A 14,350-nucleotide genomic window follows, 5' to 3' on the forward strand; every position below is an offset into this window, starting at 1 on the left:
TTGAGACAGAGTTATGCTCTTGTTACCCAGGCTGGAGTGCAGTGGTGCAATCTTGGCTCACTGCAACCTTTGCCTCCTGGGTTAAAGCGATTCTCCTGCTTCAGCCTCCTGAGTAGTTGGCATTATAGGTGTGTGCCACCACGCCCAGCTAATTTTTTGTGGTTTTAGTAGAGACAGGGGTTTTATCATGTTGACCTCAAGTGATCCACCCGCCTTGGCCTTCCAAAGTGCAGGGATTACAGGCATAAGCCACCGCGCCTGGCCCAATTTATTTATTTTTTTCTTTTGTTGCTTGTGCCTTTAGTGTCGTATCTAAGAACTGTTGCTTAATCCAAGATCATGCAGATTTACTCCTATGTTTTCTTCTCAGTTTCGTAGCTTTAGCTCTTACATTTTAGGTTGTCTATGATCCATTTTTTAATGAATTTTTATATAGGGTGTGAAGGTAAGGAGTCCAACTTCTTTTTTTTTTTTTTTTGCATGTGGCTATTCAGTTATTCCAGCAATATATGTTTAAAAATACTATTCTTTCCCTACTGAATTGTCTGTCAACTTTTGTTGAAAATCAATTGACCACAAATGCATGGGTTTATTTCTGGACTCTCAATTCTGTTCCATTCATCTATCTGTCTGTCCTTATGTCAGTACCACACACTGTCTGAATTACTAGCGCTTTGTAGTAAGTTTTGAAATCTCGAAGTGTGAGTCCTACAACTTTGTTCTTTTTCCATATTGTTTGACTATTCCAAGTCCTTTGGATTTCCATACGAGTTTTTGAGTCAGCTTGACAATTTTTTGCAAATAAGGCTGCTGGGGTTTTGATAGGGATTGCATTGAACCTGTGGTTCACTCTGGGGAATAGAGCCATCTTATATTAATAAGTCTTCCAATCCATGAAGGTGAGATGTCTTTCCATTTATTTACATGTTCTTTCATTTCTTTCAACAATGTTTTGTAGTTCTCAGAGTACATGTCTTGTACTTCTTTTGTTAAACGTATTCCTATAGACTACTTAGTTTTAAGCGTTTTTTTTTTTTTTTTAAACTATATATGTTTGGTGATTCCAGAATTTGTATGAATTGTTTTGGAATCTGTTCCAGAAGTAAGCACTATGAGTGAGGGCACCTTGTCCCCATGGGGTTGTGGGGTGTAAACATGGTCAGCGGACTAACTAGGGGTTAGTTTTAAACTTCTCTGGTAGCCTGTGGACTCTCCTCTTCTTCATCACCAAAACTCCTTTGCATACCCCCCACGCCTCACGCTCTCCCCACACATTCTATGTGCTAAGTGCTGTACCTGGATAAATTAATGCTCAGAATAAGCCTAATTTACGAGGTTTTGTGATCATTTTACAGAGAAGAAAATTGAGGCTTAGATAGGTAAAGTCACCATCCTTGGGAGTCCTGGTGCAGGATTGAAATCCAGACACTGGGACTTGAGTTCATGCTCTTAACCACAGTCCTACACCTGCTTTGTACATGTAGGCAATGTATGTGTTTCCTTCTCCATGCTTCGCTTTTTCTGCACAGTTTTTTCAAGGAGGTTTTCAGTTATAAATTGATAAATGTGAGTGTAAACCAGCTGTTTTACAGTTGGTTTATCAGGCAGTGGATTTTTCCAGTCTCCTTGTGGCAACAGTGATAAATTGTCTGGGGCTGTTTAGACAAGTGTGATAAATTCTGCCAAAATGTGCCAGCCAATACATTAATTATTTTTTTGACTAACCCAGCTGTGCTCTTCCAGATACCCAAGCCTTGGAGTGTGTGGATAGGATCCTTATTTGCTGGTCCTCTGGCTGAAATCCCTCATGTGATGAATCATTACTGCCTCCGGTTGAGAGATTAGACTGTATTTGCAAGACTGGTTGAGAAGATTTACTATTGGAAGTAAATAAGAAATGCTGAGAAACTGAGAGGAAAGCCTCTTTGCTCCTGGAAAGGGACCTTTGGCATGAAGGAGACTTCTGTTACCCTCCTCCCCACATTACCCCCAGCAGCGCTTGTTTCTGCAGTAGAGTTAAGCAGGTTAATAATTTGCAGCTTAGAGGGTTTGTGTGGAGGAGGCATTTGGAATGACTTGCTTGCATCCCAACTTGTACTCCTGGAGCCTGAGCTCACTTCCTTCCCGCTCCTATCAGATTTTGCTTTATCTGCCCAGTGGGAGGCTGGCATGCGGGGGAAATACAGCGGAGAGCACCCTCTGCTCTCCGTCTCTTTCTCCTCCCCTTTGCACTGGCCATCAGGGGACTTGGCTCTGCTCTGAACCTCTTAGGGCTTGAGTGCTTTACCTGAAGAAGTCAGAAAACCTTCTCTGAGGTATCAGGGCTGTATATTTGTATACTATTCTATACTTTTCCAATCACTTTGGTTTTTACTGGTCCTCCAAATTTCTTATTTGACAAATGAGGAAAGTGAGGCACAGAGAGGAGAAGTAACCCAGCAGGTTAGCAGCATGGCAAGGAAGAGACTCCACATGGCCTGGCCTCATGTCTGGGGTTTGGAGTGATCCTAGACCTGCCATATGGGAATGCTGAGCCCCAGGGTAGGGACTGCTAGGGAGACCCAGCTGAAGAAGGAACCCAGAGCATAGGTGTAGGCTCTGTTCTTTCCCTACTAAGCATGATACTGCTGGAGGCAGCAGCTCAATTCAAAACACAATTCACTCACTACCTGCTTGATTATCTAGCTCTATGCTTGATAATAATAATTGTGCCATTTATTGCACCTCCTCTATGCCAGGCACTTTATTACAATAATTCACTCATTTAACCATAGGTATTGTGTGTCTTGACCACGTGCTAAGGGTGTAGGGGCTGGTAAGATAGATACCTCTTGTGGCCATCCTGGGGCTTATATTCTGGACTGAGAGGTGGACAATTAAACAGGCAATTACAATAAAATGTGCCAAGCGGTCATGACAGTAGGAGGTAGGAATACACAGGGCAAGCGTCTGACCTGGACACATTTGGAGAGGAGGTGAAATACCTGAGGAACAGGCATGAGCCAAGTGAAGAGGCGTGGGTGGGAGTGTTTCCAGCAGAGGAAAGCATGGATTATGACACATTAGAGGTGCTGGGAGTTGTCCAATGTCACTGGGATGTGATATATAGAGCAGGGAGTGACCCGAGGAGACTAGAGAGGTCACCAGGGGCCAGATCAGGAGCACCACTGAATGCCCTGGTAAGGATATGGGTTTAAAAGGTCTTAGGTATGGACATGTTTTTGTTGTTGTTGTTGTTGTTGTTGTTTCATTTTGAGAAATCAGTCTGGTTTTGGAGAAGGGGTTTGAGTAGGGCAGGTTTTGAGGCTTTGGGGCCACGGAGGAGGATGGTGCAGTAATCAGGAAAGAAATTCTGGTGGCTTTAGGCCAGTGATGGAGGCATAGAGGTCCTGAGAAATCATCAGGACTCTGAGAGGAGTCCCCTGTGAATCCCAGGTTTCAGATTTGAATATGGGGTGGGTGACAGGACCATTTTCTGGGACGGGAGACACAGGAAGAGAGAGGGAAATATCTTCGGTATGGAGAGCTGGAGCTGCCTGTGAGACATCCAAGTGTTCAGTGGACGGTTAGATATAAGGACACTGGGCCGGGCATGGTGGCTCACACCTGCAATCCCAGCACTTTGGGAGGCTGAGGTGGGTGGATCACGTGGTCAGGAGTTCAAGACCAGCCTGGCCAACATGGTGAAACCCCATCTCTACTAAAAATACAAAAATTAGTTGGACATGGAGGTGGGCTCCTGTAATCCCAGCTACTCGGGAGGCTGAGGCAGGAGAATTGCTAGAACCCATGAGGCAGAGGTTGCAGTGAGCCGAGATCATGCCACTGCACTCCAGCCTGGGCAACAGAGCAAGACACTGTCTTGGGGGAATAAAAAAAAGATATGAGGACATGGAGCTCAGGGAAAAGTCTGGTCTAGAGGTAAAACTTTGGGACTTGTTAACATGGCTGATGTCTACAGAGCTCAGGCAGGTGTTTGGTGAGAGAAGTAGGCTGGGTAAGGTGAGCAAGAGGGTCAACTGCAACTTAGCTGGAGCAAATTGCTCACATGCGAATGAGGGCCAGGTGTTGGTAGAGCTTCCAATTAAAAGAAAAAACAAAGGAAGCCAGCCTAGGAAATAAGTCAGAGCGCCCTACAGTTGCAATTCTGCTGCCACCACTTACCAACCATGACCTTGTCAAAGGCACATCATCTTCCTGAGCCGCAGTTTCCTCGTTGGTAAAGGGGGACCCATAATGGTATGTACCTAATGGGGTTATGTGAAGATTAAATGGTTTAACCTTTGTAAAGCACTTAGGATGCTGTGTTTTTTACTGTATACAGTACTTGTTAAATAGTCAGTAAATTGGTAAGTAAATAAATACTATCGCGAAGTGAAATGTCCAGAGGGTGTAAGATGGAGCCCCAAGGAGCACTGACATCAAAAAACTGCAGAAGAGACAGAGAAGGGAGGCAAACCAAGGGGCAGGGTGTAACGGAGCTAAGGTATCTGTTTCTACAAGATGAGATTCGTCAACAGTGTCAAATGATGCAGAGAGACTGGGTAACATAAAGACTGAAAGGGGTCCGGGCATGGTGGCTCATGCCTGTAATCTCAGCACTTTGGGAGGCCGAGGTGGGTGGATTACTTGAGGTCAGGAGTTCGAGATGAGCCTGGGCAACATGGTGAAACTCTGTCTCTACTAAAAATATAAAAATTAGCCAGATGTAGTGACAGGCACCTGTAATCCCAGCTACTCAGGAGGCTGAGGCAGGAGAATTGCTTGAACCTGGGAGGCAAAGGTTGCCGAGCTGAGATCACACCGCTGTACTCCAGCCTGGGTGACAGTGAGACTCCATCTCAAAAAAAAAGAAGACTGAAAAGTCAATTGACTCTGGCAGCAATACCTTATTTACTCCATACAGAAACCCTCCATACTGTGTTATTGATGGAGACACTGAGCCTTAGCTGGTCTTGCAGATGCCCTATGTCATGCAGCTGGACAGCAAGAGAGCTGGGTTGTACCCAGAGGGTCAGATTCTGAAGTCCTTGATCTTTCCTCTACTTCCTGCTTCTGGAGGAGTTAGCAAAGAATTTTTCCAAGATTTCTGAACATGAGTAGGGTCAGTTTTCTTTCTCTTGTCTCTAAGTAGAGGAAGTTTCTCCTGTACTCTGAAATATCCTTTCTCATTCCTTCTTGAGATGGACAACCTGGGATTGATGACATTTTCAAGAGGATGTCTTCTGTTTGTTTTTGTTTTTCTTTTAGTAGAGACAGGGTCTCACTTTGTTGCCCAGGCTGGTCTTGAACTCCCGAGCTCAAGTGATGCTCCCACCTCGGTCTCTGAAAGTACTAGGATTACAGGCATGGCCAAAGAGGATGTCTTCTCTATCATCACATGTAAGAGTAGACAGAGCTTTTCCCAAACATGGCTTTTAAGGTAAACGGGCCCCCAAATGTCAGCCATCTGAAAAGGAAAGGCTTGGCTTGAGGTTCTGTGCATTTGGATATGTTAACTTGCTTCCTTAATATTGACTTGCTTTCTTTTCACTCAGAGCAGTGAGTCATTTAAAGAGAAAAGAGTTAAAAGGTTCCCAGTGGAAAAACCAGGCGTGTGTGATGTCATGGGAGTCAGACAGGAGTCAAGGACGTAGTGTACAGTCCAGTTCCCAGAGTCCACGGCACCTACGTGGGTCACTAGACCTAGCCGACTCAGGCTCTGTGCCCATTTTTGCATCTGGAACCCTGGGAGACCTTCACTGGAGTAAAGAGGGTTAACAATTAAAATCTGAAGCTCTCTTTTCTCTCCTGGTTGAGAGAATAAATAGCACGAAGCAAATAGTTTTCAAGAGCAAACTTTGGATTATCTTGGTGATAATCTGAATTATCAGCATTTAAAATGACTTTCAGAAAATGTCTATCAAGCTTTTACTGTTTTGTGTCATTAAACAATGATAATATTTTCGATTATGCCAGGACCATAGACCGTCTGTGGGGTACAAGTTTCTCATGTTTAATGTCAGGTCAATATTTCACAATGCTGAGATCTGGACTCTGTAAAGAAAAGGACTGGCTTTATTTTAGGAAATCAGTGCCCAAAAGCTTGATGTTTACACAGAATGGTGCTTCATGTTTTCCCACACTTTTGTTAGAGGCTGCTTGGATGCCTTCAGTTATTCGTGCTCTGCCCCAGCCAATGCTCACACTTTTAAAGAACAGCACCACCTGGGGGTGGACCCGGGTTGCGTGGGGTCTGAAGCTCATAGTAATTGAGGGCCTTTTAAAATAGAGCACAAAATTAAGTACAGAAAAGTTGGCATTTATTTAGAATGAGCAAAGAAGGGGAGTTAGATGGGTGAAAGTGAGAGGTCTTGAAGCTTAAGTTTGGTTAGCTTCATAATAAGGTCACTCCTGAAGCCACTGAAAACTTGTTCTAGAAATGAGGTGCCTTGCTTTGCCCCAAGACTTCTCTAGCCCATTCTCTGATGAATGGCTGCCACTTCCTGCTTGCCAGCCATTGCAAACCCTCCCCAGGGCGAATTGCTGTTTTACCCTCTTGTATTACCATGTTTCTCTTCTTTATCTCAGCTGTGATTTAAATATTTTTGTGTTGCTATTTGTCTAGCTGGAGATTCTAAAATAATCCGGGAGACCTAGGGCTGCGTCTGTTGTATTTTGCTTGCGGTTGTAGTTCCAGGGCTTGCCTAAGTGCCTGGTATATAGTAGGAGCTCAAAGATTTACTGAATGGATGAATTTGGTAAAAGAGAAAGGCACTAGTAAGAACAAATTTGTTTTTTATGCCCCAGAGAAAAATTCCACTGGGTAGAGATTACTGGAGGTTATTCGGGTCACTTGTGCCCATGATAAGAGTTATTCGCCCCAGAACCTGCTCTTAGGTATAAAAAATTGATTCGAGCTTCACCGTTCAAAATCTCAGCTTAAAGTGAATTGACATGAGCAGTATTAACCCTTGCATTTAGCTGTTGAGACCCTTGATTTAACTTGAAACCTCCACATTCACATGCAGATAGAAGAAACGCTTCAAGTCAAACAAGTTGATACGGTTTGGCTGTGTCCTCACCTGAGTCTCATCTTGAATTGGAATGCTCATAATCCCCAGGTGTCGTGGGAGGGAGCAGGTGGAGATACTTGAATCATGGGCGTGGTTTCCTCCGTCCTGTTCTCGTGATAGTGAGTTCTGATGGTTTTATAAATGGGAGTTCTCTTGCACAAACTCTCTTGCCTGCTGTCCTGTAAGATATGACTTTGCTCCTCATTCTCCTTCTGCCATGATTGTGAGGCCTCCCCAGCCCTGTGAAACTGTGAGTCAATTAAACAGCTTTACTTCACAAATTACCCAGTCTTAGGTATGTCTCTATTAGCAGCATGAGAACAAACTCTAATACACGAGTGAACTGTAGGATAGTTGTCATTTGGGATCTGTGGCTCTGTTCTCCTCCACAGGTGAAAATTGGTTGTTTAATTCTAGTACTTTACTGATGGTTTTGCTCGAAAGTGATATATATATTCCTGTGAAACCTTCCATACAACAAGAGATGAGCCAAGAGAAAAGTAGGGAGAGCCACTGTTCCTTTGCAGAGCTTGTGAGCAGGTGCTAGAGCAGGCCTCGCTGGGAGGGGCTGGCTGGGGGGTTGAGGCGGGTAGCTGAGGATCAGGCCCTCTGCTTTTCAGGGTCATCTGGTCCTCCCACCTGTCCCAGTACAGGCTAGGCCAGCCTCTGCCTCCATGCTTGGCTCATGTTGTCCCATTCCCACCCTCCCTTGAAATCCTACCAGGTCATCTAGGTCAAGTTCAAGCTCTAGCTCTTCCTTCTCCTGTTGTGCCCACCCATATTATTTTGAAATGTCTTGAAGCTCTCGCAGCCCTGTAGGCAGAGGTATCTCCTCTCATGAGGACCTGCATTATTAGGTGACCATCCCTTGTCCCACATATCCCCAACTATTCTGTAGACCTGAAGCCAGGGAACATGCTGTACTTCTGTAATGTTTGGTTATTCAGGCTCAATACGTCATTCTTTCATGCTACAATTGGTTCACTGAGTACCAGGTGCTGTGTCAGAGGCCTGCAGATGGGTACCACCACACCCAGCTAATTTTTCATTTTTTGTAGAGACAGGGTTTTGTCATGTTGCCCCGCTGGTCTAGAACTCCTGGGCTCAAGCGATCCTCCCACCTCAGCCTCCTAAATTGCTGAGATTACAGGTGTGAGCCATCATACCTGGCTAGAAAAATCTTTTCAAGGTTCGTCCATGTCGTAGCATGTGTCAGCACATCGCTGCTTTCCAAGGCCAAATAGTCGTCGTATGGACAGACCATTGGGGTGGCTTCCACTTTCTGGCTAAGATGAATAATGCTTCTATGAGTATTTGTGAACAAGTTTTTGCGTGGACATAAGTTTTCATTTCTCTTGGGTATATACCTATGCGTGAACTTGCTGGGTCTTATGGTAACTTGATGTTTAACCTTTTGAGGAAATGCCATACTATACAGTTGATTCTTCACACATCAGATCTTTAAAACATGTAAGTCAGCCCACAGCCTTTTCTGCTTAAAAATCCCTCCAGAGGTTTCCCATCACCCTCACACAAGTCCCAGATCTTTCCTGTTAGCTACAAAGCTGAGCATGATGAGTTAGTTCTCTTTACCTCCTTCTACTCACTTATGCTCCTCTGGCCACACTGTCCACCCCTACCTCCGCCACTGCCCTTTTTTTTTTTTTTTTTTTGAAACAGGATCTCCTTCTGCCACCCAGGCTGGAGTGCAGTGGTATGATCTTGGCTCACTGCAACCTCCTATTTTCAGGTTCAAGCAATTCTCATGCTCAGCCTCCCAAGTAGCTGGGACTACAGGTGCATGCCTCCACGCCAGACTAATTTTTGTGTTTTTAGTAGAGACGGGGTTTTACCATGTTGGCCAGGCTGGTATCAAAGTTCTGGCCTCAAGTGATCCACTCACTCAGCCTCCCAAAGTGCTGGGATCATAGGCGTGAGCCACCGCACCCGACCTAACCACTTATTTGCACCAGTCTTCATCTCTTTAATCTTTGGCTTCAGCATTAAAAATGCCTGGGAACCAGGCAGGCCATGGTGATGTGCTCAGGAGCAGGTGAGGCATGGGAGAGGCTGAGCAGGCAATGACTACCTTCTCCCTAGCAAGGTGTGTTGGGAGAGTAGGGCAGGAGAGGAGAGAGAGCCAGGGGCATTCATACAATTGGATTTCCAGCACACACCTTAGGAAGAAATTCTGTCACCAAAGAATAAAATGCAATGTATGAGAACCTGGATTTTCAGGCTTAACTATTTTTGCTTGGGATCAATTTATCTGTGAAATTAAAGCCAGTGGAATAATGTACGTTTCATCTTTTTTAAGACGGAGTTTTGTCCTTGTTGCCCAGCTGGAGTGCAATGGCCTGATCTCAGCTCACCACAACTTCTGCCTCCCAGGTTCAAGCAATTCTCCTGCCTCAGCCTCCCGAGTAGCTGGGATTACAGGAACCCGCCACCGTGCCTGGCTAATTTTTGTATTTTTAGTAGAGACGGGGTTTCATCATGTTGGCCAGGCTGGTCTCAAACTCCTGACCTCAGGTGATCCGCCTGCCTCAGCCTCCCAGAGTGCTGGAATTACAGGTGTGAGCCACCGCACCCGGCCCATTTCATCTTTTATTATCTGAGTGTCTTCGAGACAACACTTGTATCTGAGTTTTACCACAGGATCATCACTATTCTTATTTACTCGGTTGATGGTTGATTCTGTTTTGTTTTGTGTTCCTTCCATATTACTCCTAGCAGGAGATCCTTTAATACCTAAGGACTTCACCTCTCATTAGCTTTCCTAGTAAGGAGTGAAATATTTAACTATTGAATAATGTGTTATTTTCTTTTAAGTTTGCAGTGACAGTTAAGGAGTTGGGCATGAGGGAGATGAGAAACTTTCCCGGTTTATCCTGAGTCCTATCTTTTATTATGGTTTCATTCTTCCATTTCTAGTGGATTCTCTAAGCTTTGGAAACATCTTCATAACATCCATTACAAATGTAACTAATTGTAATTCTGAATTCAAATATGAAGGAGGTGTGGGAGTCACTAAATGCAGTTACTTGAGAGTGCATTATAGTAAGACAGTTATGCTAAATACATAAAAAATAGGCTATGTGAATACGTGAATACTGTGCTTGTTCTGTATGTAGATATCTATTTTATGATGCCAAGTCGTTAACAGTCAAAACTTTTATTAAATGTTGTGATAATAAAGTGTAGTTAATGTAACCAAGCATTTTGCTTCTTCGTCTTTAGGAAATTTTACGGTTCTGGCTCACAAAGGGTGTTGATGGTTTTAGCTTTGATGCTGTTAAATTTCTCCTAGAAGCAAAGCATCTGAGAGATGAGATCCAAGTAAATAAGACCCAAATCCCGGTAAAGTTTTATTTTAAACGTTTTTCTTTTGCCTTTTCTGAAAATGTCATCAGAGTGTTTTCTTTCTCAGCCTGAGATACCAATTACAAAGATGAGTTTTGTCCTGTGTCTAGTAAGTACCTTGATTCATTTCTTTAGGAAATGCGCAAGAGTTTCAAATGAATATGCACAAGATGTTTTTTCCACTGGTTCCCTCCAGAGCGAGGGATCCCTTGGAGTCCTTCAGTGACAAGGGTTCTGAAAGACATGGACAGTGTGGCCTCTACTAAGGGCCACAAAATAGAGGACATTTACTCCTGCAATGTTGTCATCTGACATAAGTTCAAGTGAGGAGGCCTTGGCTTGTATGAGATGTTATCTTTTGTTTTGATTCTAGGAGATTATTGTCATCCTAGAAAGACATAAAAATAAGACATTGACGTAGAAATCCTACAAAGATATAGAAATCAGGAAAAGTTTACTGAAACTCTGAGAAAAGCATAACAGTAAGGAGAAAGGATAGTGGTGGCAAAGAAACAAATTTAAGTGCATGATGTTAATATTTTTGTGAGCAGATAAAGTATAAGTGTAATAATGAGCTCTATAACCACTAAGATCATTTTCTTTGTCTTTAAAAGTGTCTGAAACATTTTGACAATTACATGGTCAGGAGGACTTTGTAATCAGTGTTTTGCTTGGTAAAATTTATTTGCTAAAATGGGTGACAGTTTATTAGAGAAATATTGCTTAGTAGATTTATAAAGTTAACAACTTGAGCATCAAATGAAGTATTCTTCTCCATCCACAAAACCATGTTTGAGTGTGTGTCTCGCTTGGCTTGAGCCCTTTGAAGAGGTTGTCTCCATTCACATAGAGCCAGCTGTGGGCATGCGATGTGTGAAATGATAACCATGTCATCCTGGTTTTCAAAGGACACGGTCACACAATACTCGGAGCTGTACCATGACTTCACCACCACGCAGGTGGGAATGCATGACATTGTCCGCAGCTTCCGGCAGACCATGGACCAATACAGCACAGAGGCCGGCAGATACAGGTGACCACGGCACATGCTCTCATTCTTCCCGGGCTTAGTGTGTGATCTGCAGTGTATCCCTCACAACCAAGTGTGTTTGGAGGTTCAAGTAATAATGTAACAAGCCTGCATAATTATAATTGATTACAGTTTGGTTATACCGGGGCCTGCCATATTCCTTTCCTGTTTGCTTACTTTGCTGACTTTCAGTTTCCTCTTTTGTTAAATGATGCAGATCGATCACACTACTTCTTCACAGGAGTTTTGTGAAAATTAGGTTAATTAAAAAGATTATATTAGCTAAATGTTAACCATGAACCATTGTTTTTTTCTTTTTTAAAAACCAGCTCCAGGCTGGGCACAGTGGCTCATGTCTGTAAACCCAGCACTGTGGGAGGCCAAGGCAGGCGGATCACGAGGTCAGGAGTTCGAGACCATCCTGGCCAACGTGGTGAAACCCTGTCTCTACTAAAATACAAAAATTAGCTGGGCCTGGTGGTGGGCGCCTATAATACCAGCTACTTGGGAGGCTGAGGCAGGAAAATCACTTGAACCCGGGAGGCAGAGGTTGCAGTGAGTCAAGATTGTGCCACTGTATTCCAGCCTGGGCAACAGAGTGAGACTCCATCTCAAAAAAATAAAAATAAAAAAAAGAACCAAAAAAACAGAACCAGCTCCAGCTGGGTGCAGTAGCTTATGCCTGTAATACCAGCACTGTGGGGGGTCGAGGCTGGCAGATCACCTGACGGTGTCTGAGACCAGCCTGGGCAACATGGCGAAACCCTCCTCTACTAAAACTACAGTGATTAGCCAGCCATGGTGGCGCATGCCTGTAATCCCAGCTACTCAGGAGGCTGAGGCAGGAGAATTGCTTGAACCCGGGAGGTGGAGGTTGCAGTGAGCTGAGATCATGCCATTGTACTCCAGCCTGGGTAATACGGCAAGACTCCATCTCAAGAAAAAAAAAAAATACCAGCTCCTTCTCTGTAGTATTATTTTTATCATTGTTATTGGATATGTAGTTTCCTTGTACAGTATGAATCCACATGTTTCAGCTAAAGTATCAGGACCACAGCTTTGGAATCAGGTAGGTCTGAAGGAGTCCTGCTCTGTAGCTGTGTGATCTAGGGCCAGTTAAGTAACATAAGTCTGTTTTCTCATCAATAAAAAAGTGATAGCAGTAACCTCTATACGGCCGTTGTGAGATTAAATAATGTATATAAAGTACTTAAAGTAGTGCCTGGATCATAATAAATACTCAATAAAATTACCCATCATTAAGTTTATATAGATCACCCAACAGAATCAATTAGGAAGGAATTAAATTTCATCTCCTTAAAGTAGGTACTCCGATTCCTGTCTCCATTTTATAGATAAGGAAACTGAGGTTCTGAGCATGCAGGTAATGTCCACAGGTAGGAGTGGCAACTATGGGATTGGAACTGAAGCAGTTGGGCTCCAGAGACCATGCATTTATCCATAAATGTGCTGCCTCACATAGCTAAAGCCAGCATTGATTGGAGTCATTTCAGGTGAAACAGTGTTTGAGAGTGCACACCAATAATAAGGCAAGACTTTATAGGGACTCGAATACAAGGGGAAGTTCTTTTGGAGAAAATACCTCACCTTATTTGCAGACATAAACTTCAGATTCTAAATGGAGTGATGAGAATTGCTAAAGAAAGTCTTCATGGATGTCAATGAGTTTTAGTGTCAGGATGTTACTGATTTTTGATTCTAGGAGATTATTTCTCCTAGGATTCTAGGTTTAGAAAGAAAAGAACAGGCTGGGCGTGGTGGCTCATGCCTATAATTGCAGCACTTTGGGAGGCTGAGGCGGGCGGATCATCTGAGGTCAGGAGTTTGAGACCAGCCTGGCCAACATGGTGAAACCCCGTGACTACTAAAAACACAAAAAAATTAGCGGGGCTTGGTGGCGGCTGCCTGTAATCCCAGCTATTCGGGAGGCTGAGGCAGGAGAATCGCTGGCGCCCAGGGGGAGTGGAGGTTGCAGTGAGCAGAGATCACGGCATTGCACTCCAGCCTGGGCAATGAGAGCGAAACTCTGTCTCAAAAAAACCAATATAGACTGAGATCCAAATTTTTTTTTCTTTCTTTCTTTTTTTTTTTTAAGAGTCTCACTCTGTTGTCCAGGCTGGAGTGTGGTGGCACGATCTTGGCTCACTGCAACCTTCACCTCCCAAATTCAAGTGATTCTCCTGCCTCAGCCTTCCGAGTAGCTGGGATTACAGGCACATACCACCACACCACACCTAATTTTTGTATTTTTGGTAGACACAAGGTTTCTCCATGCTGGCCAAGTTTGTATCAAACTCCTGACCTCAAGTGATCCACCTGCCTCGGGCTCCCAAAGTGTTGGGATTACAGGTGTGAACCACCATGCCTGGCACTCAAATGTGTTTCATTTTTTGAGGGGGGAGATTTTTCTGCCTTGTATTATTTTTTATTAAGTTCTAGGGTACATGTGAACAACGTGCAGGTTTGGTACATAGGTATACATGTGCCATGTTGGTTTGCTGCACCCATCAACTTGTTATTTACATTAGGTATTTCTCCTAATGCTGTCCTTCCCTTAGCCCTCCTACCCACTGACAGGCCCCGGTGTGTGATGTTCCCCGCCTGTGTCCATGTGTTCTCGTTATTCAACTCCCACCTATGAGTGAGAACATGCAGTATTTTATTTTCTGTCCTTGTGATAGTTTGCTCAGAATGATGGTTTTCAGCTTCATCCATGTCCCTGCAAAGGACATGAACTTATCCTTTTTTATGGCTGCATAGTATTCCATGGTGTATATGTGCCACATTTTCTTAATCCAGTCTAACATTTGGTGACAGCTTGATTATACTTTCTAGAAGGTGCTAGTCCTGTATGGTTAATGGTGTGCATTCAGCCCCTACA

The 14,350-nt window shown here is 43.8% G+C and overlaps 1 protein-coding gene across 3 annotated transcripts in view; it reads left to right on the top strand.

The window, feature by feature from the left end:
* The window catches only part of SLC3A1 (solute carrier family 3 member 1), a 45,289-nt gene that overhangs the window by 13,728 nt on the left and 17,211 nt on the right, over positions 1–14,350 (top strand). For all 3 annotated transcript variants that reach the window (XM_023223806.3, XM_023223809.2, XM_023223808.2), the window contains 2 exons: positions 10,296–10,415; positions 11,327–11,451. In XM_023223806.3, coding sequence (XP_023079574.2) covers positions 10,296–10,415; positions 11,327–11,451 — 245 coding nt within the window. The remainder of the gene's footprint in view (positions 1–10,295; positions 10,416–11,326; positions 11,452–14,350) is intronic.

Source organism: Piliocolobus tephrosceles, chromosome 15 (assembly GCF_002776525.5).
Source record: "Piliocolobus tephrosceles isolate RC106 chromosome 15, ASM277652v3, whole genome shotgun sequence".
Lineage (NCBI taxonomy): Eukaryota > Metazoa > Chordata > Mammalia > Primates > Cercopithecidae > Piliocolobus > Piliocolobus tephrosceles.